The following is a 26,830-nucleotide window of genomic DNA, read 5'->3' on the forward strand; positions in this document are numbered from 1 at the left end:
GAGACTTTAAACAGAGAGCTAAACGTGTAAACAAATGAAGGCTACGGGAAAAAAACAAAACCAAAAACCTGCAGTTCAAGGTGGAGCCACGGATGTGTTAAAGAGAAAGTAGCACATATTTAATTATCCAGATCTGCACATTAACTTCTGCATCGTGAGGCTCAGAGCCTGCAGAGCTGACTCACATCTGCCATCTTGAATGGGGATCAAGTGATATAACTGTGCATCGGGACTAAATGTTGAAAGAAAGTGTAAAATGAGTCGTTACGTAAGGGTTTTGAAGTCACTTTATAGCCTGCTCGAATCACCTGCTAATCGAGATCTCCAGCACCAAATTATCCAGGACTGCTGCTGCTCTCAAGTTCACCCACACAAAGACAGACGACTATTTCTTATATATCATGAATTGTAATGTTGAAAGAGACGAGGACATTCCCCCAAAGAAGCTCAGGCGTTGCTGTCCGTATACTTTTGGCCATGTTGTTCACATCTGCTTGCTCGTCTCACCCTTGTCTTCCCGCCTCCTGAGGCCTCACCTCAACCTTCATCTAATACTCGTTTTTCTTTGCGTTATCTTTTCGAGTAACAAAAAAAAAAACCCCATCATGAATCCGCCACCACTCAGTATGATTCAGATGCGTCGAGCACAAATGATTGAGAGTGAATGACTAACGGCGTGTGAATGATCTCACGTTGTTTCCCTGAGAGAGGCCGCCTCGCACCCCATCAATCAGCCGCCTGGCATGCTACCTGGAGGCAGAGACGGCGAGAGATGAAGCACGGCTACCTTCTGGAAATTGCTATAATTGAGCGATTAAGACCGATGACGTCAAATGAAAGCCCATTTTCTCCTGAATGAACCTTCACTCAGCCTTCATTCACACACGTCGGCATGACTGTGACTCACCGGCGTCCTGGCCTTGGGCTTTGTGCTCGGCATCTGTGTGTTTGCACTCGGCGGTGACAGACAGAATGACGACGGCGACAAAAAACAAAAAAATAAAAAGGCCATTTTTGTTTTTTGCACCTAGTGTAAAATCAACAGAAATGGGATTATTAGATGAGTGGACCTGCCTTTGTCCTTTCCACGCTGGATGTCCTTTTGTGATGCCTCCACTTCTTTTGCGTGAACAGCAGCGCTGCGGCTTGTAATTATTGTCAGAATCATCCTGGTGTTCATCAGCGCTCTGTTGATGAGGCCGGGTTCATTTACCGAGCTGGATTTCAAGTAGGTCTTTGAACAACTTTTATGATTGAGCGTGACTCACACGCAAGGCAGAGAAACCTCGCTTGACATCTTTTTTTTTTTTTTTTAGGTGGGGTTTGGATGTTTTCACCCTCGTCATCAGTTCTGGAAAAATAAAGATTAAAGCAACAAACTGTGACTTCCTGGAGAAAGTATTTGAACTGGGTTTACGACTCAACTATCAACCATCTTTCTCCAGGAAGTCACATTTTGTTGATCACCATCTTGTTTTGAAAGAGTTTGGTATTAAGAGTATAATGTCATTTTGTGAATTTGCTTCACCGTCCTCACAAAAACCACCAAGAAACCTTGATTGACATTTTGGGTCTGGATGTTTTTCCCCTCACTGTCAGCTTCCACTCGCTCATCACTCGACCTGTGCTTGATTTTAAAATAAAAACTTTTGGTAAATATATGATATAAAGCTACAAACTGTAAATTCTTGGAGAAAGACCGTAAAGTTCTGATCCTTTGCGTTGGCAGCTCGGGTCTGATGCCAACCATCATTCTCCAGGAAGTCACATTTTGCTGCTTATACTGTCTTGTCTAAGTTTTTTTGTGATCTAGTTTCAATCATTTGATTCACAATATACTTTTGCTAGTTTAGTATTATGAGTATTAAATACGTTTTTAACTTGAATTTGTGAATTTGCTTATCTAACTTATCATTGTGCTGTAGCCAGTCTGATCTCAACAAACTTCATCTTAAAACCATCATTTTACACTTAATTTCAAATATTTGTGATCTTATTACTGGACTGTATCAACTTCTTTCAACAGATCATTTTCTCCTCAAACTCAGCATTTGCTTCGTTTGTTAAAAAACTCATTGATTTCAATTTTTGCGTACTGAACACACAGCTGGAGTGCGTGAGTGTGTGTGTGTGAGTGTGTGTGTGTGTCTGACAGGATCAAGACGAGGGCTTCTCTAATTGGACGAGGTGTCATCAGGCTCCAGCAGTTAATCAGGAGGGAAATGTGTCTCATTGTTTTGTGTTTTGTTTTTTGGGAAAACTGACTCGTCTTTTGTTTTTTCTCCCCAGCGAGGGAACGTGAGTGTTTGGACAAACACACAACCTCCTGTCACATCTGCAGGGACTGTAACTGACGTGGAGTTTAGATAATTGTAATCAGTAGACTGTCTGCAGCAGAGATAATTACTGTAAAAGTATCTACACGACTGTGAGTCTCTGGTGTCATTTGATTCTGATCGACAGGTCGGGATGTGATTTTTCCTCGTAAATATCTAATGAACCCCGGCTCGTGGAGGAGGAGCCCGGGGGATTAATGACATTCTCGGGTTTCAGTAACACTAATAACAACATCGATTGCCAATATTTGCAGAGTTCATCTCTAAAAATACTGTATGCATCCGCCTGGGCCGAAGCCATTATACCCAAAAGTTAGTCATCTAATAGGAGAGAGGAGCCAAAAAAAAACTGGCCTCATCCTGTCAGCCGGGGGAGATAAATTGCCTATTAGCCTTTTGGGTTTATGATAATTTCGTGCAATCAATCACGTTGTAAGAATAGCTGCCACGCAGAGGCCTCGACTTGTTTTTAGAATAATAAAAGGTTGTATTCATTAGGTGTCCATTGCTTTTTTTTTTTTTTTTTGTTTGTGAAATGTGCTGTTTGGGTTATTTAATTATGGAGCTACTTTGATGAGGGCTGCCATTGTTTTCACTGTCCGACAACAACTGTGTTTTTGTGCTGCTTCCGTTTATCAGCCTCTCAGCGTCTCTCATTACCATCAAATGTGGATTTATTGCACTTTTACTTTTTATGGAACGACCAGGACGGTTTGAAAAGGATGATTTATTTGATTTGAGTAGGTGCAGTGAATATTTATTATGGATTATATATACTAACGGGATCTGTGGCCTTAAAAATAACCTCACAACTAAAAAGATAAACTGACCTCAAATTTCTTACTTCATAGGGGTCAAAGGTCAATTTCTATGATATTAATTATTTTACAAAAGCAAATAAACACATAAATAACACTGGAGAAATATCTAAATGTACTTTTGTTTCTCTTGCTTCCATTAATCTAGGCTGATAAATCATTTTGTGTGTTAACGTCAGATAATAGTGACAAACGCCCCTCACAAGTAACCGGAGCTCAATGCGTCCAGAACGCTTCTTCCTCTCCGCCAATTATCTGCATTTAATTAATAATCAATCACTCTGTTTATCCTGTTTATGCACCGGCGTCTTTCCTCTCCCACACACACACCTGTTGTCATAATCACATATCCCAGATTCTCCAACCAGCTCTGTTGGAGACTTTTCACCCTGTTCAGTTGTTGCTCCTTGCTGGTTTCATCTGCCTCCTCTGACTGCCCACCTGTTTCATCCTTCGTCCACACGTGGGTTTTTCTCGATCCGGAGTTAAGTAACCGGTTGGCTAAGCGTGTTGTTTTGTGGGAAATCTGGAAAGGTTTGACTCCTCAATCCTGATTCTGCTGGAGGAATCTTCTACGTCTTTTCAGTGTTGTATAAAAGGTTTAAAAGACGTGTATCAAAGGTGTGTGTGTCAGGTTTTTTGTGCATATCCATTGATGTCTTCCACATGGCATTAGCAGCAGCAGCAGCAGCAGAGTGACGCCAGCTTCAAGGTTTATCCGTGAGCTGTGTTTTTCTCGCTGTTCGTCTCCGCGGTGGACAAACGGGGACATTTTTTCCTGCCGAGGCAGAATTACTCACCGGATGACCTCCTCGTTACCGTCGTGCGTGCGTAAGTAATTGAACAGTGAGCGTGTACCCAGATGCTGAACTGCAAGTAAATGTGTTTAATGTGTGGATCATCAGCCAGCCCTCCAGTTGTGGAGGTGGTAGTGGTGGCAGGCGGAGGAGCGTAACAGAGGCTCTCTGTGAGTCACGGATGCTCACATCACCGGGGGCTCCTCTAATGATGGAGCCACCGTCGAGGCAGGGAGAAGCATGTGTAGGAGTCCAGACCGGAGCGCGGCCTCAGGGGATGGAGAGGCAGGACCTGGTGGGAGGCGTTTCTGCCCACTGGCTGAGGTGCTACGATACATCAGGCAGGAGGCTCTCGCAAAACGCAGGAGATGATATAATTCTGGCTCAGCGAGAGTGATTACTTAAAGGGTCAGTTCACCTGGTGCATGTCCCCAGGTTCCATCATGACCTACGAACTTTAAGGGCTCATTAAGTCTTCTGTCCAGGATCCTTATAAAAACATTTTATTTTGAATCTTATAACCTCGATTTAAAAACTTTGGAGGCTGAAGGCGTCCTGAACAGAGATTCCTTGTGAACAGAGATTTTCTGGTGATCTGGGTCGCAGGTCGTCAGGAGCTATTGGGCGCACCTGTGATGTTCTCCCTCAGCTGACGGCAATCATCCAGCAGGGAGGTTATATAAGGGGGCTGCAGTTCTCCTGCTCAGATGGCTGCACGTCTCCAGGGAGTCGACACCATCAGCTGGCTTCCTGTTTTTTTTTTTCTTTGAGTGAAAATTTGAGTTGAGTGTGTTTGAGATGCTTCCATACAGTTTGTCCAATGACTCCCACTTTACTTTTCATTTTGCAGTCCTTTTCTTCGTCTATCATTTTGATAGAATCAGTAGAATCAGCTGTGTGTTTTAATCCCACCACCTTTAAGAAAGAGACCATTTTGCTTTGACCCCTTTCTTGTGATTTCTGCCGTGTTTTGTTAGTTTCCTAACTAGCAACCTCCCTGTCCTCCAGGATTTGCTTTCTGGGGAAACTTAACAAAGGCATAAGTTTGAATGTTCAGTATTTTGTCTTTGTACCTTTGCACTAAAAATAATTGGCAAATCATTGCATTCTGTTTTTGATGACATTTTACCTCAACTCTTTAGGAGGCCCTTTTGAAACTGAATTCATCCTTTTTTTGTCCAGAAGAATCACAATTTGAGCTGTTAAACATGCTCAACAACTCATGAAACTTGGCACCAAATTCAAAAAAGATGGAACTGTACGTATTTTATGTGTTTCAGCAATAAGTGTGGCAACGATGACTCTCTTTCACCTCCATGTTTCAAGTTTGGTACACAAACACAACAGGAACAGGTGGACATTTTTAATTTTGTGCTCAATTTTGCCGTTGTTCTTCTTGTAGGAACAGAAATAAGAACAGACAGAAACTGGCAAGACGATCAGAAACTGTGAGCGTATGCTGAGACACCACCAGCTGAAGTGAGAGACTGTTCAGATCAGGTGACCGAATGAGAAACATGTTGCTTCACTTGTCAAATATTCTAAAAGTTGGATGCATTAAGTGAGAGCCAAACAAACTTTGCCGTTAAAGAAGCCACATGATTTGCGGGTATTGAAGTCGTCGGGGTCGTCAGGTGCAACGCAGCTTGTAATTATGCTGTGCAGCGTGTGTGTTCCCACATGTGTACATCTACCTGTGAGTGTGTGCGCACACATCTCCCCCTCCCACGCACACAGCACTCCTTTGTGAGTCATGAGTCCAACCACGACACACGATATGTCCGCCTCCCTCCCCACCGTCCCTGCTTCTGACAGACAGATGAGTCAGCGACGGATGTGCAGGCTTGTGCCAAGTGATCAGCTTCCTCTCATCCCCTGTCCCTCCTCCTCCTCCTCCTCCTCCTCCTCGTCCTCCTCGTCCTCCCTCGTCGCCGTCCATCTCTACCCACATGGCCCGGCTGACACAAAAGGCTGTGATTCATGCACCGATCACCGTCTGGGTGTTTTAAAAATAAGTCCTGCCATGCTGGAGGATGTGTCCCGCTGTCCCGCCAAGACAACAAAGAGGCAAACAAACGGCCGACTGTGACTCTCACACGAACCACAGGAGATCCAGAGGACGGGTGGTTGTGTCTTTAGCAGCCACCTCATAGCTGCACAAGGCAACTATTGTTCTTTTAAATGGGGAAAAGAAAAAACGTTACCCCTGTAGACCAAGAATCAGACACATGCAACATTTCTTGAGACATCTTCTAGTTGCTGTTTCTCATCCTCGCAGGTTATTTCTCATAGTAAACGTTTCTTTTCCTCTCTTTTAGCTTCCTGCAGCGGCGTGTATTGATCTGCTATTCATCAGAAAGGCTCTTAAAGGGCTCTTGAAACACAGGAATCAATGCTAACATGTTTGCTTTTTCACAATAAGCCCCCTTTTCTCTAGTGTTATTTGGCCGCGTCGCTGCTCATTCATGTGCAGCTCATTATGCAAAAAAAATTCACAGGGCTGGAAAAGGTATTAATAAAGAGGAGGTAATTTTCTCTTTGGCTCCGGGAATAAATAATTCCACCTTTTGCCAATAATTACTCTGGGATTGGATATTAATAACAGTCTTTTTTTGTTGTCTGCAGGGCTCTGGAGTCAGCATTTGATGCCTCCATTGATCTCTGCCCCCAAAAAGCCCACAACAAGCCATAAAAGCATTTCAGGACAGTCGCCAAGATGCACATATACCAAAGTGGCTGTGATGCACGAGGCTTTTAAAAGGCCGGGGTTTTCTCCAGCAGCATGTCTACAAGAGGAATAAGCAAACAAACCTGAGACGGGGATGATTACTAAGCACAAATGCGTCATGGGAGCGTCTCGTATCAACCTCCCAGCGGGACTGGAAATGTTGTAGTAGGAACACAGTGGAAAAGGGATTGAAAATTACCCTTGCTTCAAGGTTCTCAGCAGGCGCATTTTCGGTTTGAAATGCAAATCACGGCACATTTTCAGCGGCGGCGAAACATTCAGAAACACACCGAGCACGCACTTCGTTTTCATATAAATATTTATTGCAGAGGAGGTATCTTTTATGTACATGCTATCACAATATAACACAATATAAATCTACCAAATATTCCCATATATTGATGCTATAAGCTTGTCATAGAGCAAGAGTCATAACAAGCACATAATACAGTGGGTTAGGGACAGTCATCACTCACTATACAACTTGTAACAGTCCATAAAAGATCAATTTTTTTTCTTTTTTGTTCTATCAAGGGCAGTGAAACATCGGTCCTATATTTTTTTTTTATCTTGAATTCATGCAGAAGCCACAAGATTTACGACGTTTACAGCATTGAATAGTAGTTATAGTAGTAGTATTAGTAGTAGTAGTAGTAGTAGCAATAGTAGTAGTTGTATTTGCCATCGGGTGACTTGGTTTGGTCACGAGAGAAGTCAGGTTGAAATGAAAGCGGCGAGCCAACAGAACGCACCATGGCAGAGATCCCACTGGTGGACGAAGAGCTACGTCTATGTCGAGGTGGTACAAGAACAATGGTTGAGGTTCAAACTTTCACTGATTCATCGATGATACGGCTAAAGTACAATGATCATCTCCAGAGAAACAGACAGTCAAGACACTGGTTATGTATACACGAGTCAATACACAGACAGCTATGGACTGACTGAACGGAGGGATGCTACAGCAAGCGTGCTAACTGAAGTACGACTGACTGAACATGTCACATGTTCTGTAGTACACAGGCGGGATATTGCGTTGTTAGTATTTTCTGCTCTGAGACGGTAAAACTGTAATCGCATTGTGCTCCAACTATCTCTGATTTGAAGATCCGGCTCTGTCTCTGAGAAATTACATTTTTGAGGGAAAGTGACGTTGACCGACTTGTTTTCCTTTCATCATACTGAGGACTTGCTGTTAATTAACAGACCTGGCAAGTCGCAACGTATCGGTGAAATTTCTTCTTACAACTTCTTTCATTTGTTTCCTTCGAGTTCCTTCAGTCTTACAATAAACCATAAACTCTCAGCGATGAGCATTATTCTGTGTTTTTATGGTTAGATAAATCAGAAAACAACCATTTGGGTCGATTTAGCAAGCAGCTTATTACAACCCATATTTACGTTTTATTGTTGGAGGGCAACTTCTGTTGACTATAATAGATACAATAGATAAGTAACTTTACATAAGTATATCTTAACCTAAACAATGATCTTTTTCTAAACCTAACCAAGTCGTTTAAGTCCCTAAACCTGTCAATCATTATGTCATTTTGGGAGTAATTTTATCAATCAACCTCTTCAGTCGTTTAGGAAAGAGGATGTCTTATTTCTGCAGTGGCAGGACTCAGTTGCGGTTGGGGAAGAATCATGGCAGACATCAGATTTTTACATCAAAACGGAATCACAATCTTTTCCCTCACCTTAGCCAAAGTGCTTTTGTTGCCTAAACTTTAACCAAACTTGAATCCTGGACTCCTGAACCTTGTACACGTCCTTGTGACTCCACCTTGGTACATTTCATTTACGTAGTTGAAAACAATTCAGACATATCTATAAATGTAATTTCTAGGAGACAGAACTGGGAAATCTCATTGGCCAAGTGTGTAAGAGATTACAATCATTATAAATAAAGAATAAGTTGAGAATAATATATTGCTTGTTAACAGATTTAATTTGACCAAAGTCAGTTGTTGCAGAGCTCAATGGAAGGTCGTGTAGATTTTCAAAGAAGATATCATGAAACAAACATCATTTAAAATAGCTTTTCCTACAAGGACCGAACAAAGAAGCCTGTTTTTTAAAAATATACAGCATATTATTCATCTCCCAGGGCAGTAAAATCCGATGCGGCAGTGATTTCACAGTCACTTCATATAAATAAAAATAAATAAAATAAAAGGCTTTTTGAAATGTCGCCATTGTCATACGAGGGGTCCCCCGGTATGATCCTGCGTCCATCCACGGTGCGTGTGACGGATGACACCTCGCATCTGGTTCATAAATATCATGTAGATCCATCAAAGCATTACAATCAATCCGTGCACGTCGACAGTTCATGCTCAGGCGCCGTTCCTAAAGGAGCTCATAAAAGCAGAGGCGGTGACGAATCTTGCGCTGTAAGGCAAACACTCCACGTGTGAAATATGTCAGCCGATGCCCCCCCCCTCCCTCCCGACAGGTCAGTGGCAGAGGTAATTTCTCAGCGGACAGAGGCAGATAGAGGACATCTAAATCATATTTATGGAGCGGAGATGTTTAATCTTGTCGGCGCGTTTAAAAACACAAAATAAGAGAGGCTGAAAATGTTTGTTACTGGATCATTTTCAGTTGAGCCGTGTGAAAATAAATGTAGGGTTTTTGTTTTTTTTTTGTAAAATTCTGACTGACAAGCACTGATTTTTCTTTTTAAAACCACGGTTAGTAAAGACTCCCACAGAGCTCGGACACTGAGGAATTTGACAGCAGTTATAGATAATTACAATCAGTGACGACATTCATGTAATTTCTCACAAGATACCATAAAGTACTGTAGATGCTATATTGATACATAGTTTTTCCTGTAGTTACTGTCAGGTGGTTAAATAAAAGTGGGAGGTTTCTGTTTTGTTTCTGTTTTTTTTCTCGACTGTAATCCCAGCGTGAACAGTGCATGATGAATATTTAGACATTTTGATACAAAACACTGAACAAATCAAAAAAAACCCTCAAAAGGTTTAGTCAGATTATTAATTGACGTCACTAAGCCTAATTTAAAAAAATGACCAATTTAATTATCAATTGGGCTTTAATCAATTTGGAAGAACATGCAGTACGCTCACTAAAACCTGAAGGCAGTTTACTCACATCATGCAATGGCCACACAGTAATAATATTATCTAAAAAATATTAAAAGATGGTTCTGCTTTTTAAAGAGAACTTGGGTTTCATTTTCTTTTTTTGTAGAAATGAGGCGACATCCCTACAACACCAAAGTCCGACAAGAAACATGATCAAGATGTTGTAAACAAACAGCTTAGCCAGATTATCAAAACCATTTAAACTGACGTTAAAATTGAGAGTGATTATATTACTTTCTCATGCAAATGCATGTTTCGTTTAGCTTAAGATCCAGTTAGGTTAAACCATGAAAAAACACTTTAGGTTAAAGTTAGGAAAAGAGCCTGTTTTGTCTTAAAATACCTGGTTTTGCAGACACAAGGTGTCTGGAGGTCTCCTAAAATGATCTAGTGGTGTCGTGTTTCTAAATGTTGAGAATCTGAATGCATCATGACAGGTTGTAGAATGGTAGGTCAAGTATGACGTGTACATTATTGTCTGTATCAGTGGTTTGTAGAAACGCTTGTTGCCAAATTGTAACCCAATGACGGGGCTGAACTGCTACCACAGCTCTCCGCTTGACTCCAAAGTAATGTAATTTTACGCTGTTTCTCATCCTATTGGACTTTGTTGTGGTGATGTTGCCTCATTTCCTGTTCTCAGCAAGTAGGATCTTATTGTTCTGAATTGCAATAATAGTCAAAACAAAAAAGAAATAAGCCAAAGACCCAATTATGATGAATTAATATTATCCTTTAAGCGGCAGATTCTACCAGCTGTTTGTAAAATGAAATTGGTGACCTGCTTAACTTTTGACGGAGACTCCAGTGGTCCAACTCTTCGGATTTGGCGTTACATTTTTACTTTAAATTCATGATATTGTGTCTACAGACACACACACACACACACACTCTTGGTGCAAGCCAACACAAAGACCCATGCTGGATTCAAAAACAAAGCTGGTGCGAATAATTATCCCCTCAGTATTTGTCTATTCCTACTTTTTACAGTGTACATATGAGCCATTCTGACACACATTCATGTAAGTGCTGCTCTCATATAATATTTGCCATCCCGAATGAGCTATGAAATATGAAAGCAGGAAAAATTAGTCATTCTGGTATTTAAAAAAAAACAACATTATACATTTGTCAACACATTAACTGCGTCAGTTGACAAACCGGTAGGATCCAACTACTCTCAATACCTGGCTGTGCATGCTGTTTATATAATTCACCGTCACAAAAGTGCTGAAGACGAAGCCACTCGCCTCCCTTCAGACTGATACAAGACAACGCTAGTTAGTTAGGCACATACAGTACATCTCTGCAGACTTGGAAGCATTTTAATCTGCAGCGAACTACAATTAAATAGATCTGAACAAAAAGAGAACGTGTCTAAGTTTGGTTGGTGTGTGACATCATGCCGCAAGGTTGAAAATAATAAGACAAAATGTACAAGAAGAACAGAGTCTGTCCTCAGTTCTGAATTTATGGAGTTGGCTAAAGTGCTATAGACTGATTTCCTCGCTGGGTCCTTACCTCTGTGCCAAGAGTTGGACACAAACTAATAAATTAACTACATCGCCTTAAATCCCTCTTTGCAAATGTTCCCTTATTCTTTGGCTTTCACTTTTGCTTCTTTTCTCTAAACCTCCTGTTGTCGTGTCTCATCCAAGTCCATTAAGGGATGATGTTAATGCACAAAAAGAACCATTTAAGAACTGTTTACAGAACATGATAAATGCAGATTTTTAAAACATTGCTCATGAAAGTGGAAAGGCTGAATCAAAAGTTGCATAATTAGTCTAAGATTCATCTTCAGGATTTTTTTTTTTCCTGTAATAATCTGGAATGCTCATCATGACTTTGTCTTGTTTTTTTTTTTTGTTTTTTTTGTAGATTTTACTTATTTTTAAAACAGGTAAAACAGGAACAAAACCTCGGAAAGGAAGGCAACTTGTGGAACTTGATCAACTTTTCTTCCAAGTCACCGTACTAATAGTAAAAGGTAATATTTAACGATTTCAAAGTGGAAAAAAAGTATACATCAATAACTATAATTTCAGTGGTCCATTAAGGTTCAGTGTCATGCCTTCTTGCTCGATGTGCCGTCGTCAAAGTCCCAGGGACAAACATCTGCCTTTTTGGCAGCACTTGGTGCGCTGCCTTTAGGATTTTGATTGCTCTGTTCCACAACAGAAGCACTTTTGTCTGTACCTTTATCTGACGTATCCTCAAAATCCCATGGACACACATCAGCCACCTTTGCTTTGGCTGCTCCAACATTCGCGCTTTTCCTTTTTTCTACCATCGCCACTTCCTGATGACTCTCTACGTCCCACGGGCAAACCTCAGCCATTTTTTGTTGGCTCACATGTTTCTCTGACGATTTACTCTTGTCCTTAGCTTTTGTTCTACTTTTCTCATCATCAGTGTCTTTTGTTTTCTCTTTCTCAACTGTTCTTGTGGAAGGAGTACCCTTCTTTTTTGAAGGGGATTCCTTGGTTTTGGGTGCTCCAGAGGGGCTCGGTGTCCTCTGTCCAGAACCTGGAGACACAGCAGTGCTGTCGTAGTCCCAGGGACATACATCAGCTTTTGCAGGCTGCGGCTGGAGCGAGACTCCTGTTTTGGACGGGTCTGAAAGGGTACTTCTCCCTTTCCCATCCACAGGGGAGGTGCCCTTTCTCTGTTTCGTCGTGTCTGGTGAATGAGCTAACTCTGTTGTCTTTTGAGGCTCTTCGTAGTCCCACGGACAAACATCTACCCGATTTGTTTTCGAGCTCTCTGTTGCAGAATGAGGCTGCTGGGTCTTGGCAGGTTTGCTTGCCTGGTTGTGTATTTGCTGTTTCGACCCATCCACTTGACTGCTTTGACTTTCACCGTCATCTTCCCATGGACATACCTCCGTTCGTACAGCGGATGTTCTCTGCACTTCCTTTGAATTCCTGCCACTCGATGGAGACTGATCAGAAGCTTTCTGCTTCTGCTGGGACTTGCCACCCTTGGTGCTACCTCCATGAACTGTTGTAGTTTCCTTTGGTGCAATAGAAACATGCTTTTGGACTTTGTTTTCAGATGGAGTTGGGATATCCTCCACCTCCCAGGGACACACTTCTGAGAGATCGTACAGGTCCTTTCCCTTGACTGGATCGGAGCAGATTATAGGCTGGCTACCTCCCACTGTCTGTTTCATGATCCTGCCTTTTGCAGCACTTTGTTTGTACTCAACCGACTGGCTGATGATCATCTTGGGTTGGGTATCATTCTCTGGATCTTCATTGGCCCTTGTGTCTTTGCTCTTTGGCTGACTCTTCTTATTGCTGTCCTCCATGCCCTGGGTCTTTCCTGTCAAGCCTAAAGTCCTCTCTTTGGCACTGGCGATGACGCTGAGGGACTTCTGCAGCATGGAGGCTTTAGGATGAATCGGTTTCTTGTCTGCAGTGAGGTTATGGGCACTGGCTGACTTGCAAACCAAAGGAACTGATTCCGTAGATTCACTGGGTGCGTTTATGTTCTCACTGGACTTCTTCTTCACCAACTTCTTGCCCATGAGTGTATCCAGGAGGGAGCCCTCAGCAGCGGTCACCTCCATCTTGTCTGTCGCTGAGCTGTTGGAGTCTTCGCTTTGGTCGCGGACGTGATCGTAGCTGCTGTGGGACTTCTTGAGAGAGAAAACCTTGTTCTTAAGCGTCTCCTCCTTCGCTGGCTTTCCTTGGTGAGTCTGATCGAAGGGGTTCTTCTTCAACATGCAGATGCTGTTGCGGTTGCTCCCGTGTTCTCCAGCTTCCTTGTCTTCGCGGCTGCATTGCCGGTGCACCGACTCTGGAATCTCAGTAATGCGTCTCATCAGCGATCGTCCCAACCCTTTCTTGGAGCTTCGCTTCTTCTGGAGGTGAGGGTTGTTCGCCAGCATCTTCTTCCTCTTGTAAATCTCCAACTGGGAGTAGAGTTTCTTAAGCTCCTCCTACATATAGGACAGACGCAAAGTGATCAGTTAGATCTCTGGAACAAATTGTTGTATTTGTATCGCTTAAGAAAGGGATTACTAATCAAAACACTGTTACAACAGAAGCAGACATTCTACTGCACAGAGAACATGCAGTACAAGTTCATAACACGTGACTACAAATGCTTGTTAAATGATGCACTACGGGTTACCACATGCGTGCTGAAAAAAGCAAAGACAGGACAGTCTTGGACGGCATCAAAGAAGGACACGGAGTGTGTTTAAATGTTAGGTCTGAAACAGCCTCTAAGCTCTTGGATTTATCGTATTTCTGCTCATCCCACACAATGAAGGCTCTCAGGTAGCAAGTATCTTCAGATCAATCCCTCTGGTGAAGAGGCTTTGAATATTTTGGTAGAGAGACTTCTTCAGCTCTAACAGACAAACAGAAATCTCTGCTCACGTTGGTACGTTTTTCCCAAAGACTGTCGCAAGACCTTACGCCACAGCCATTAATAGAACTGAGATGGCCCATTTCCTCAGGTGTCTGCAATAAAAAACTGCCATGGCTCAGTATTTTAAAAGATTTTCACCAGGTTAAACAATGGAAAATGAAAAGTTGAAGGAAACAACGCCTACCCGAATGTCCTCAGGATCAAGACTGTGTTCGCTCCACGCCGACGTGATACTGCTGTTGAGGTACGACCCGGAACGACCCATGTCCAGCTCGTCCTCGTAGGCTTCAGAGGCGATATCGTCTCTCATTTGGGTGCCAGCAAACAGGAACTGGTGGAGTGACACAAAGAAAAAACAATTACTTCTCGTACTGTTTTAGAATATCATATTTCTGGTTTAGTTGCTTAGTTGTCCTGGTCCATCCTGTGTCAGTTGTTTTTCTTCATTATCAATAATGTTTTTCTAACTTTTGAATAATCAACAAGTCTCATGAATTCCCCTGCATGTCTGTGGCCCACTGATTCCCGCTGAATATGCACATCTTTAAAAATCTTTGAATACATACAGTAGCTTCAGATTTTCCTCTAACAGCTTGGCATTGTAGTTCTTAAACATTAATCAGACAGGAATAAATAATGCATTTTTTGTGGGACTGTTTTCAGCTGTGCATTAATACACTTTTGGTGCTAGTGCATATTCACAGCAGCAGTATGGTGTATGTGGGATTAACTCAAAATAAACTACTGGTCCCATGTTTATTGTAACGAAGGAACACGGCACCCAAAGCAAGCAAGACTTATTGTTCTGTTTTTAATTTTAGTTTCTGGACAACAATGGAGATTTATGTCACATAGGACTAAGATATTTCAGGCAGTACCAGATATCAGTATGGTGCGATTTTGTTGACAATAATCTGAATATATAATGACAGCGTTCTCGAATGGAAGGTTACCTTTGGTACGAGCAGTAGACCGAGTGTTACGGTTACAGTTAGGTGTGTGTGGGTGAAGAACAGCAGCAGCATCCAGTCTGGATGGAGCTCCGGAGCAAGAGTGAACCTGTCGGGAGGTAGGAAGGGGAAACAAAGAGGGAAGATATATAGGATGTTAGAAGCAACTTGTTCCTGCACATCCCACAGATGCTCAGTTGGATTGGGATCTGGGGAATCTGGAGGCTAGTTTGATGCCTAAAAAGCTCTTTGTCACGTTCCTCGGGCCATTCCTGAGCAGTTTTTGTGGTGTGGTAGGGAGTGCTGTCCTGTTGGGTGGCGTTCACTGCCATCAGGTAGTGCTGCTGTCCTGAAGGAGTGTACTTGGTCTGCAATGGTAGATGGGGATGGGCTGATCAATCCCAAAATATCTATATTATTGATGCTCAGGTTGATTCCAGCATCAACTGATTTGATATAAACAGATCGGTCTCAGTTTCTCTCCTCTACATTGAACACACAATTTGTGATTCATCGAGTATAACTGTCTAAAAGTTATTGTCGACATTGACCTTGTGCGACTTGGTATGAAGCTGCTCGACGTTCACTCGCGGCATTTTTTAGGACTTTTTTCACATTTTCTTCCACTGCATGACTTTTGTAAGTAAACGTAACATTAAACCTGATTCCCAAATGTACATACAGTAAATGCAGTGAAGTCTAAATAAATTACACATAGACGTAGCTCTCTCTGCAGTAAAACCTCTTAGATGCAGATGGAGCCCGGAGACACAGAGACCAGCAGACTTAATGTGTTTTCAGCCAAAGCAGATTTATACACTGTCAGTCCAGGCGTCAATTCCACTGCCTCATAAAATCCTCCACTTGGGTGAGCCTTTTGCCAACAAGGACATGATATTCCCCTCATTCTTTCAATTGCATTCACAATAAAAGGGGAGTGACCTTGATCTGGTCACAAGATTCGGCCTATTTTTACATCAGACGGTAATAAAGAGGGCTGACTGTGGCGCAGCAGTCGCTGGAAAATGAGATAATTACAGGCAGAAACAATAGCGGCGCGAGGAGCAGCTCCAGCCTTTTATTTAACAGCCTTTCGGCACAGTGAGACCTCGTGTGCACTAAGGATATGAAGGTATGTCCTGTCGGATGCTAATTCAACCACTAGAGAGCCTCCATCCAAGCAAATGTCATCTAGCAGGCTCATTACGATGTTGGAGTCGGCAAATGGCTAATTAAGGAACAGTTACTGTGGTAATAGCTCAGAGGCATGAATGAAGGCGAAGGTCCAGCATATGAAATGTCCCAAAGCTTTGAAGTCTTCCCTCATTCATGTTTTGTGAGCGCTTTTTCTGTGCAGATGAGGATTTAATAACCTTGGCACGCCGCGTCCTCTCAGCCTGAAACACTCCCCCATAACTCACGCCTCAATCCTCCAGCTATTAGAATCCCTTCATTTTCCTCTGCTTCAAGTTTACACCTGGACCTGGACACAACCTGAAAGCCCATCGCGGCGAAAAGGAGGAAGCTTTAACTGGTCACTATGGGAGCAAATACAACAGGATCTGTGAGCTACACAAATGGAAGCCAGATGCCTCTAACAAGCCCCAGTGTACGCCGCGGTCTCCGGTGGCAGCCAGTCAGAATAACTAGCCACACCAGGCAACTCTCCAATTTATTAGGGGTCTCGTCTGGATATTCTTCCGCTAGGAAAAGCCTCAAAACAAGGCTGGGGAGCGTGGAAAAAAAGGGAGTTGGCAAAGAAATCACCAAAAGCCAGATGTTCAAATATCCTCAAATATATTCAAAATTACTCTGATTTCTTCCAAGAAACGATCCGGCTATAATTCAATAACGCACAATTAATTAGTGGTGTCACGTCCCAAAGCGTTCTTACTCGTGTACTTGAGGTACTTCACTTGAGTATTTCCATGTTCAGCTACCTTACACTTCCACTCCACCACATTTTGAAGGCACATATTGTACTTTGACTTTACTACGTTCATTTGATGACTTTAGTTACCAGTTTGTTACCATTTTGTTCATCAATATTAATCCCAAAACATCAGATATAATAAAACACTGATAAAGAATAGAGGAATATTTTCAAGTAAGGTTTTGAATGCAGCACTTTGACTTGTAATGGAGTATTTCCAGTGTGGTATTTACCAAAGTAAAAGAGCCGAACGCTTCTTCCACTGCTACAATTTATTGGTGATGGATGTTAATTTATAACTGGAATATGGCTGCCAATAATTGGAGCTATTTATGCTGTCTTGAGAAAGCATAAATCATTCTGACACGGTTCATTAGTAAATAATGTGATGGAGCTGAGCTCTCAATTAGGGGGGACTCCAGCTAGGAACGTCTGAGGCGGTGTCAGCTGAAACGTCTCATTTAAAAACTGCATGGTGCAGCTCTTTGACATGTACACTGGAGGGAGAGGGACGATTTCACTACAATATTATAATGATAATAATAAAAAAAAAAACCCAACTCCCAGATGAAGGAGCTGCCTATATGTGATGGAAATGAGACAATCTATTGGAGGACACGTGTGAGAACGATGACAGCGGAGATCAAACCAAACACTTTGATATTAAATATAGAGGAAATGTGGAACACAAGTGACAGCATCTGTATTTTGAAGTCGACGTTTTTCTTAGTAATTATTTGTGCTTTATTTTGATTGGAGCCCCGGGTGGGTGGGTGTCTCTGCATTATATATATGTATTAACCCTATTGTGCATGAATTATTAACACAGTAATACTCTTTAATGTTTGTTTTTACTCTTAGTCAACAACAATAATCATTTTATACTCAGAAAATCAGACAGGAAAAAAGAAATACACATAAAATGGGCTTGATTACAAATAAAATGTATTTAATAGTGCTGTATAATCACACTATTCTATAGTTAATGATATAAGCAACAGCAATTTCAGCATCTAAATGTGCAATACTGTAAATATCTTTCAGTTTTTGTGCCTAATTTAAACTTACTGCTTCTTTTACCTCTGTCTTTTTATATTTCCTTCTTATTTATTATTACCATTTTAATTGATGCTCTCTATTCTTGCTTTCCCCTTTGTTGCTGTTATTATGCAAATTTCCCCGTTGTGGGACTGATAACGGCAAATCTTATTTTTTTAAAATTCTGAATAAAAGACACAGAATAAGGCAGAATCTGAATGGGCAGAACATCCACCATGGACTGTGGCAAGATACAGTTTCAGTCACAGAAAAAAGACGTGCAAGAAGCGTAATGTTGATTAAAATCTGGATATTTCTAACACCTTGAGTAGTTTAACCTGTCCTCAAAGACGACACGGAAATAAACCAAGGAGCTATCATCGGGGCTGTTACCTGATGACATAGAAAATCGCTGACAGGATGAGTTCGTTGTGAACGGCGATGGCCATGTAGCGAGGCTCGTGGAACGCCGACGGCACCGTCCTCACGGCGTAACACAGGTAGACCGCCCACAGCAGGAAGAGGAACTCAGCTGTGAAGCAACGACAGAGAGAGAGTGAGAGAGCTGTTGTACAACACGTGTATATACAAGGTACAAGAGTCGCTGTTTAACAGAGGCTATCCAAGCCGTGTGTAACAGCTGTGGCTGTATCCTCTGGACGATAAATGAATCCTGCATGTAATGTCTCCTTGGTAGCCAGCTCGACAGCAACAAACACGCCGCTTTATCCATGGAAGAAAACAACAAAAAAACCTGAAGACCTGGTGCTGTTATTTTGACTTTTATGGTGCTGCTGCTTGAATCGCGAGGCTGTCGGGTGAATCGCATGTTTTTTTCCTCACAACAGGACGAACAGAGAGGATCAGATTGAGGCGGTATTTGTTTGAGCTTGTGTGAGGGTCAAAACATCTCAAGTGAATGAAATTCTGCAGATCTGCATCAGGATATTCAGGAAATACTGATTTATTTTTTTGGGGGGGCTGCTGCTTTCAGCTCAGTCCAGTGTAGCTGCCAAGATCTTAATCATTAGATTGTGAAATTCAAGATAAATCATCTTAGTTTTTTTTAAATCTTTGAACTACTGTTATGAATGTGTCTCTTATGCCTCAATTAGTCAGAAAATCTTAAACATTGAGTACAGAAGGTACAGGTATATTATATTGTTGTGTGTGATGTATCAGAATTAGACCCCTGACTGAGCGTGTTAAATCAAAAGGACTTATTAAGTCTGGTGTGTGTGTGTGTGTGTGATTTATGGGCAGCATGTCGGTGACGTCAGCGCCGACTCGCACCTCCCCTATTACCGGCCTATTTTTACCCCCTAATAAACAGGAGGAGAATGTGCCTTCAGTATACAGTATCACAGCATGGAGGCTCTGCTGGGGGTCCATCTGTTTTCCCTGAAGTCAGAACGGGCCCACGGTTCTCCTCTCTTGAAGCCTGAGTCAGCAGCGCGAAGATTTCCTCGACGCGACACGCCGCTCCCCCTCCGAGCGTCTTTGATTCCTCATCCGTCTTCATCTGCCGCTGGTCGCCCCGCTCCTCGGTGCAACAACGCAGGCGAGCATCCAAAAGTGCAGCACCGGTGGAGAGGATTAATGTCTACTTTTGGGAAATTCAAAAGCGCTGCCAAATGTAGATGGAGGCAAACGGTCTTACTCATCCAACTTCACATTCCCCCCCCATGTTTTGAACTCCAAATGCTATCACGCTTGACAAATTACCCCTTGATTTTATGCCATGACTACCTCAAACAACCCGTGTTTTCTCACAGACGTGGAGTTCAGCGAATCAATCTTTGTATAAAAGGCGGAGCGAGCGAGAGCAGGGCTTACCGACAGCCATCATGTAGTCCCAGCGATCCAGCAGGCACGTGCTGAACTGCAGCCCGTCGGGCGTGTAGCCCACGTCGATGAGAGCCAACTTCCTGTCCGGGTTCTGACAGACTGCAGATGTCCACGCCACCAGGAACCAGCAGACGATGAGCAGGATGATGCCCAGCAGACGTAACACTCGCCAGCTGGTCATATAGGGGATCCTCTGGGCGGTGCGCGACAGGAACACCTTCAGCACCCTGTTGGGGGAGGGCGAGACGAGAAGCTTGCTTTTAGAAAAACGTTACAGAAAATCAGCGTAGATTAAATCAGAATCATCTGAGAAATCATCTACCAGATGCACAAACGAATAAATGACACATGTCGTTGTTGTTGCTTTTGTTCTGACGGCTTGTTGGAAAGTTTTTCAAAAGCCAAAAATGCAAATATCTTATTGTACCTCCTTGTCCTTTGGTTTCGATACAGTCAGCATTAATCAGATTCATCCGTCTACATGACATAAAGTAGCCTTGAGATCCACAAACACTGTGTCGCAGGAATTAGACCGCGCTCAAACACATGACCAGCCATCGCTATTCTTAGGCTCTGCCCTTCACGCACATTGATGAAGTGTCCACCGCGCTCCCCACTAATGAGCCCCCCATCAAAAATTGATCGGTGCAATATGTTAACTTGCACCTCTAAGGGTTTACCGAGCGCCCGCACACGTTACGCCACAATCCTCTTTATCAGCGTCTTCATTAGGCCTTTCTGACAGATTCACCTGACAAATAACAACGAAAAAAAAAATAAAATAAAGCTCCCACCACAGATGAACAATTTCAAGTGCGTTACTTTAAACACAGCAGACCCCCCGTCTCATTATCGGCTGCTCAGTGCCGGATAACCCCCTCTTGTCTCTCGCTCGCTGTGTCCTCCAGCAGTCCTCTCCACACTCCTGCTGATCTCACACACATTTGTCTCTCGCCAAACATCATTCAGTACTGCGTTATATGTGGTGATCATTTGGGGCCGGAGTGCAGCCCGCCCCCAACCGATTGTGTTTTCTTAATTACTTTTACTTGCCATTTCTCTCTTCCACTTAATGAGGCAGTGAATTCACCCCGAAACACGTACAGCAGCCGCAGTCTGGTGATGAATTAGGCGAGAAACAGCTTCATGAGAGTCTTTTACTTTTACAGGGAATTAAGATGTAAGACGCAGTAATCGCACTTGAAGAGGTCAATGTAATCCGATTTCCGACGTTTTCCTGGGATGGATAACGATGCTGGACAAATGGATTTGTATGGATGTGTGCGTGTGTGTGTGTGTGTTACCTGTACAACTTGAGAGTCAGCGTCCCGTAGACGGTGGCAAAACCGAGCAGTCGAACCCATCGCAGCAGGATGCAGCGGAAAACACTCGGCTGGAAATACAGAATCCCGACCTGCAAAGAGGACAGAAGGAGCCTCAGATGACAAAGGTTGTACAAACAAACTGAATCAGGAACAAGTCAGAGAGCCTTCCAACTGTGAGTGTTTTCCATCCAGATGATAATGGGCCCTCTACGCCTGAGAAATTTAAACACAAAATCAGGGGAAGTCGCCGTCTGGCTCTCTGAACGGCGGAGTACTCTGATACAAATATTGGTTTCGTTCCATTTATGCCATCTTAGCATTTATATTTCCATCCTTAAAACCTTTTACACTGTTTTACACTGACATCATCTACTTTTTCTACTTTCTGTGCCAAGCAGGGGAATTTCAAATGTTGTAAGTCAACCCAGGAAACAGGATTTTGACAGAACAATCAGAACACGACCTCCACTTGTCATCCAGCCCGGTTGGCAGTTAACATTCCTGCAACCCACTGATGAATCCACATTTATACACGTCATATCACATTCATGTTACGTGTTTCATAATGGGAGGCGGAGGGGACGGTAATGATGTTACCGCGGCTTCGCAGACACTTCTGGCCATTGGTTGTCCTCTCACACGGTCATTATCTGCCTGAACTACACACTCACACTGTGCACCTCAATGCTTCTTCACTAAACTGTCTCAAATACATTACAATGGTGACGCCGATGCTCTGATGTCCCTTTTAAGTCGTAGAGGGAAACAAGCCCTTAATGTGCAATCATTGCATAATACGGCAATTAAGCATTGTGGCATGTAGCCTACTGTGAACAGTCAGTGTGATGTCTTAGATGTTTGCTTTAATGGATGAAAGGCTAAGAAATGCTCTGATATAGTTCCTGTAATTACTTTGAGGTGTATTATTGATGCTGCTTACTACAGTTAATACTAATATTAATGGGGGAAAAATCATATTTGTAGAGTCGTTTTCTGAAGAAGTTCACGCCTGATCCATCAAAGAGAACGTTTCCTTACTTCTTGAGCCATCATGCTTTAACGATGCATGATGGTTAATTCGTTGGGAAACTATAAAAAAAGCTCAATTACAAGGAAATATTGTAGTTAGAGTACAGCTCCATGCAGTAATTGAGAAATAAAATATTGTAGTTTAAGCAAGGTGCACATGCTAACATGCCAAAAGGCGAATCACAGGCTAAACAACAGGCTAACAGGCTAAAATTCAACATACGTGTTGACACAAAAACACAGTAAATTACTGTAATATTACCATAAATGCACAACAAACTTGCATATTTCAAGGTAAAATACTGTATTTTCACTGTAAATTGTTCCTAGGGCACTGTAAAAACACAGTTTATTACTGTGAATTTACTGCAGCCAGCGATTTGGTGTAAAATCACAGTAATAATTTTACAGTGTGGAACAGTGAGGTTCAGTGCCATTTTCTAACCATCCCTGGCATCTCTCAGAGAACACTAATCCATGTGAGGCTGCTAACACCATGCAAAGCTTGCCCTTGAGACAAAGAGGAGGGCGTCCACCCGTGTTTGCTACGAGGACCCAGAAACACGTTGAAATGGTGCACGTCCAAGCCGACAAAAAAAACAAAAAAAAACAATAAAAAAAAAACACTGATTGTCTTCCAAAGACACAACAAGCGCCAAAACAAACACACACACTCACACAAAAGGAAGAAACAAACATCTGAGGCAACATAATTATCTGTCCGTTGCAGATGTGCAGCGATTTCCCCAGTGGGATTGTTAATGTTAATCGGATTAGCCGAGGCATTATTACGTTCCCTCAGGCTGCGGAGAAGACGCAGCTATGTGGATATTTTTGCTCACTAGGTTTGAGTCAGTCGAGGGACACGGAGGACCCCGCGGGAGAGCGGGTGGCCCACATCCTCATCTGCTCACAGACGCTGGCCGACCCAACGCAGGAAAACTTCTGACTCGATGAAAGCTCGCTCCAGTTGACTCAGCTTCGCAAAAGGGAATGTGGTGCAGAGCAAATAATGATGTTTTAATATTAAATGCATACGGGGCGTTTCATGATGAATTTTCACACGAGGGAGGATGGAAACGCCTCTGGAACTGTATTTTCAGTCCATCCATGGACACCAAAAAACTCAGAGAGAGGTTACGGGAAATATCTAAATAATGTGTCACTGAGAGGAGAAGCATAGCAGCTGATTAAGAGACTGCAGGCCGGGCAGCGCTGAGCAACATGCTGACGCACATTTGTGTCCGCAGGGACTGAAGAGGGCACCGGGAAAATGAGTTATAACACACCAGGGGGGGAAAAAACCCAGCTCGTGACTGCTTTTTTTTTTTCTGGACGAACTACAAAACAGCAGCTGGATTGCTGTCACATGCCAGTTTAACGCCGGTGTTGTCGGGGAGGTGTTAGCGGCAGCACCGCTCCCTCGAGGGCCGACTCGACCAGCTCCCAGCGAGTCGTCGTTGAAAAGTTTTTTCTTAACACGTTGAGCCGTTTAGTGGTGCGATCTCACCTACCGTTCGTTTTCACTCGTCAAAAATCACAATGGGGGAAGTTTTAAGATGCAGTTTTTAGATTCACCTTTTGCAAACAACACGTCGGACCGTGCCAGTGAAGATGATCATCGCACGGAGCATTTTCTCTCTCCTGAAATCCCGTTTTCTTTACAAGTGGGCCGCTCGTATGCTGTCAGCAGGCTATCTACCTTTAGTTTATCGTTTAGCTTCGCCATGCTAAGCCCTCTAAGCATGAGTCAGCGCCAGCAATTAGATCTGTGTTATTATACCACAGATGGTTGAAAGTAAGAGTCCACCTGGGCCTCACTTTCCCTCTAGTACCAGTATAATGTTGATTTTTGGTTGGTTTTTTTTTTTGGAGTGAAACGTTTCAACAGCTGTTAGATGGATGTACTTCAAATTTACTTTGCATAACACTGGTGACCATCAGACCGTCTCTGGCACTGTCTCCACGTCCAAACGCCTGTGAAACCTTTGAGTCTGAAAAGTGAAGCCAATGCAGAAGCGCCTTAAACCTGCGCTCTTTCAAATGGCCAGCAGGAGGGCAAATCCAGAGGTTTTAAAAAGAAGATCGCACAGGGAATTTCAACAGATTTCTGCTTGATATCATCATCCTCTTCTTCTTTGGCTAACAAGAAATGCAGAAATTGCTGAATTGAGAACTATTGGATTTGATACCACCTTCGTTTGACCTGTTTTTTTGGACAAAAAAACGCCAAATATGCTTCAGTTTTCCAGCAGCTCAAAACTCTCTGACTAGCCCAAATTTTTGTCCGTGAAGAGAAAAATATTACATCCTGGTTCCAGTTACTGACCGTAACACAAACCCGACGACACGCTCCCTGTGGACTCTCAGCTCTCTGCAGTTCATCTGATACAATAAGGTATATCCTCACCCCCCCCCCACCTCCTCTGACCGATAACAATACTCATATTTTAGGGCCCAAAATAAGCGTAGCCAGTGTCCTCAAGCGCTATCATGACCCTCAGAAGTTCACAACACAAGCCATGCACTTTCCATAAGTGGTGTTTCTGGGAAGCGACCTGGCTCTGGACCTCTGACAGATTTCTCTTAACGCCAGCGAGCGTACGATCAGATTCTGCCCCCCCCTCCCCCTTCTCTTCTTCAAACCTGCCATTAATAATCAATGCTAAGTGCTGGGAATCTTAGATTCAGCGCCGTGGGAAAGGGAAAGGATCGGGTGTTATTCCCGAACGTGTGTGTGTGTGTGTGTGTGTGTGCGTGCAGGGATTGAGAGGATCAGGGTGCTGTATAACTATCTAATGGACATCAATGTGGAGGAGACAATTATCAACACACTTACTACTCTTCAGCCTGCCTCCACCTCCACCCCCCCGGTTTGTCTCGTCTCAGTTACAGCATGAGTAAAGGCTTCTGGAAATGCTGAGTGAGCGTTGCCAAACAGCACTGATCGCGGCCAACGTTTAAAAATTTTGCTGATTATTGTGAGTTTAACAGCTTCACACCGGTTTGCAGGAAATATCTAGGCTGTTATTTTGGTTGTTCTGGGCAGGGCAGGTGAGCGCGTCCCAGCTGGATGTCTGCCCCCGATCATTATATTCGTCTGCTCACCTGGTTCGCTCGACTCCCCAGACGCCTGACTTAACACAACCCGGCTGAGCAACCGCCCCTCCAAAACACAATCCTGTCATGCGGAAACTTAAAAAACAGAACAGAGTGTTCTGCAGACGCACACCTGAGGAGGGTAACATTCAGCTTCCATAAGCAGATGAAACTTTTGCGGAAGTGAGTAAAAGGAAAGCTAACTGGCTGACAGTTTATCTTTCTTTCCGTTTTGTATTGTTATTCTTAAAAAAAGAGACGGAGAGAGTCTTGCGTCCTTCAGACGGAAGCTTTTAGGTGTACAGATCCTTCTCTTTTTCAATTCTGCCAGGTATGTTGGACGCAGCACACGTCTGATTTGGTTTTAGGGATCTGCATCTATTTTTTTCCTAACTTTTCTTGAGATTATTCTCAACCAACCATCAGCCTCGGATGTCCTTTGCACCAAATTTCTCCCGTGCTGTTCGTCATGATCGTCATCCAAAACCTTAACGGTAATAGTTTTAGTTTTTTTAAGACTCTCTTACTGTATCTGCATGGGAAATAAATAGCTGGAGCTTTTTTTTTTTTTTCTTTAGCTTAGCTGAACATAGAGACTGGGAACAGGGAAAATAGCTCGGCTGGCTCTGGCTAAATCCAGCAAATCCACCAAAATCCACCTTTAGCTGTAACTATTCAATACTTGTTTATCTGATTTCTCAAGAACTACTGTGCGTCAGTTGCCAGTTTATTGGGTACACCTTGGCTTTTTTTTTTGTTTCTTTGTAAGTTCTCCCTTTATTGACATGTATAATTCCAGTGAATAATTCCCAGTGAGAAACACTCACTGGAGACATTAGACATTAGACTTTTGGATCGACTGCATATCATCACTTCATTTTATCCTTTTAGATGTTTGTTAGTTTGTGACGCAACACAAGACAAGTGAGAGACATGATAGGAACAATACTAATAAAAGAAAGTCAAGATAAGACTCGACAAATGAACGAACAAGCAAAAACAGGTTAGGAAAACCTCGTTAAATGAAAGAAATGGACCTTTTTTATATAAATGTTGTGGACAAACTTATTGAAACACCAGTCGGTGTGATGCAGAACAATTCAAGAGAAGCACAAACGCTCCAAAATCAGCTCTTAAAGTTCCCTGCATCCCACCTGATTTCTATAAACATGCATTACGTAACGCGTTAGCTGACATTCTCTTTCATCGAGGACGCACGCGGACTGTTGAGGAGGAGATATCAACCTGACAGCGGATGTTATAACAGATATTAGGGGCTGCGTTAATACTCTCATCAGGACTGACTTGTGAGGACAATGACTCAGCAGTTGTTAGGTTTTTGGACATGATGGCTGTTGATGCGAACATCAGCTGTTTTTGGGGGGAGTTTGAACCTGTGACTATATGGACGTGGAAGCAAGACCGAAAGA

The 26,830-nt window shown here is 42.9% G+C and overlaps 1 protein-coding gene and 1 long non-coding RNA gene across 3 annotated transcripts in view; one reads left to right on the forward strand and one right to left on the reverse strand.

Moving 5' to 3' along the window:
* Positions 1 to 4,679: 4,679 nt before the first annotated feature.
* On the forward strand, positions 4,680 to 6,824 carry LOC119009013. The gene is made up of 3 exons (XR_005071604.1): positions 4,680 to 5,209; positions 5,354 to 6,477; positions 6,577 to 6,824. It is a non-coding gene; the product is annotated as an uncharacterized LOC119009013 (long non-coding RNA).
* Positions 6,825 to 6,958: 134 nt separating this feature from the next.
* Positions 6,959 to 26,830, reverse strand: part of gpr158a (G protein-coupled receptor 158a) — a 72,378-nt gene continuing 52,506 nt past the window's right edge. Inside the window, exons 6-12 of one of the 2 annotated variants that reach the window (XM_037079860.1) lie at positions 21,252 to 21,361; positions 19,936 to 20,174; positions 18,493 to 18,631; positions 15,132 to 15,237; positions 14,363 to 14,509; positions 14,187 to 14,270; positions 6,959 to 13,741 (exon numbers count right to left, since the gene is read on the reverse strand). In XM_037079860.1, the coding sequence (XP_036935755.1) occupies positions 11,864 to 13,741; positions 14,187 to 14,270; positions 14,363 to 14,509; positions 15,132 to 15,237; positions 18,493 to 18,631; positions 19,936 to 20,174; positions 21,252 to 21,361 (2,703 nt within the window). In that variant the 3' untranslated portion in view covers positions 6,959 to 11,863. The remainder of the gene's footprint in view (positions 13,742 to 14,186; positions 14,271 to 14,362; positions 14,510 to 15,131; positions 15,238 to 18,492; positions 18,632 to 19,935; positions 20,175 to 21,251; positions 21,362 to 26,830) is intronic. The other variant, XM_037079861.1, reaches the window with a different exon arrangement.

This window comes from Acanthopagrus latus, chromosome 19 (assembly GCF_904848185.1).
Source record: "Acanthopagrus latus isolate v.2019 chromosome 19, fAcaLat1.1, whole genome shotgun sequence".
NCBI lineage: Eukaryota > Metazoa > Chordata > Actinopteri > Spariformes > Sparidae > Acanthopagrus > Acanthopagrus latus.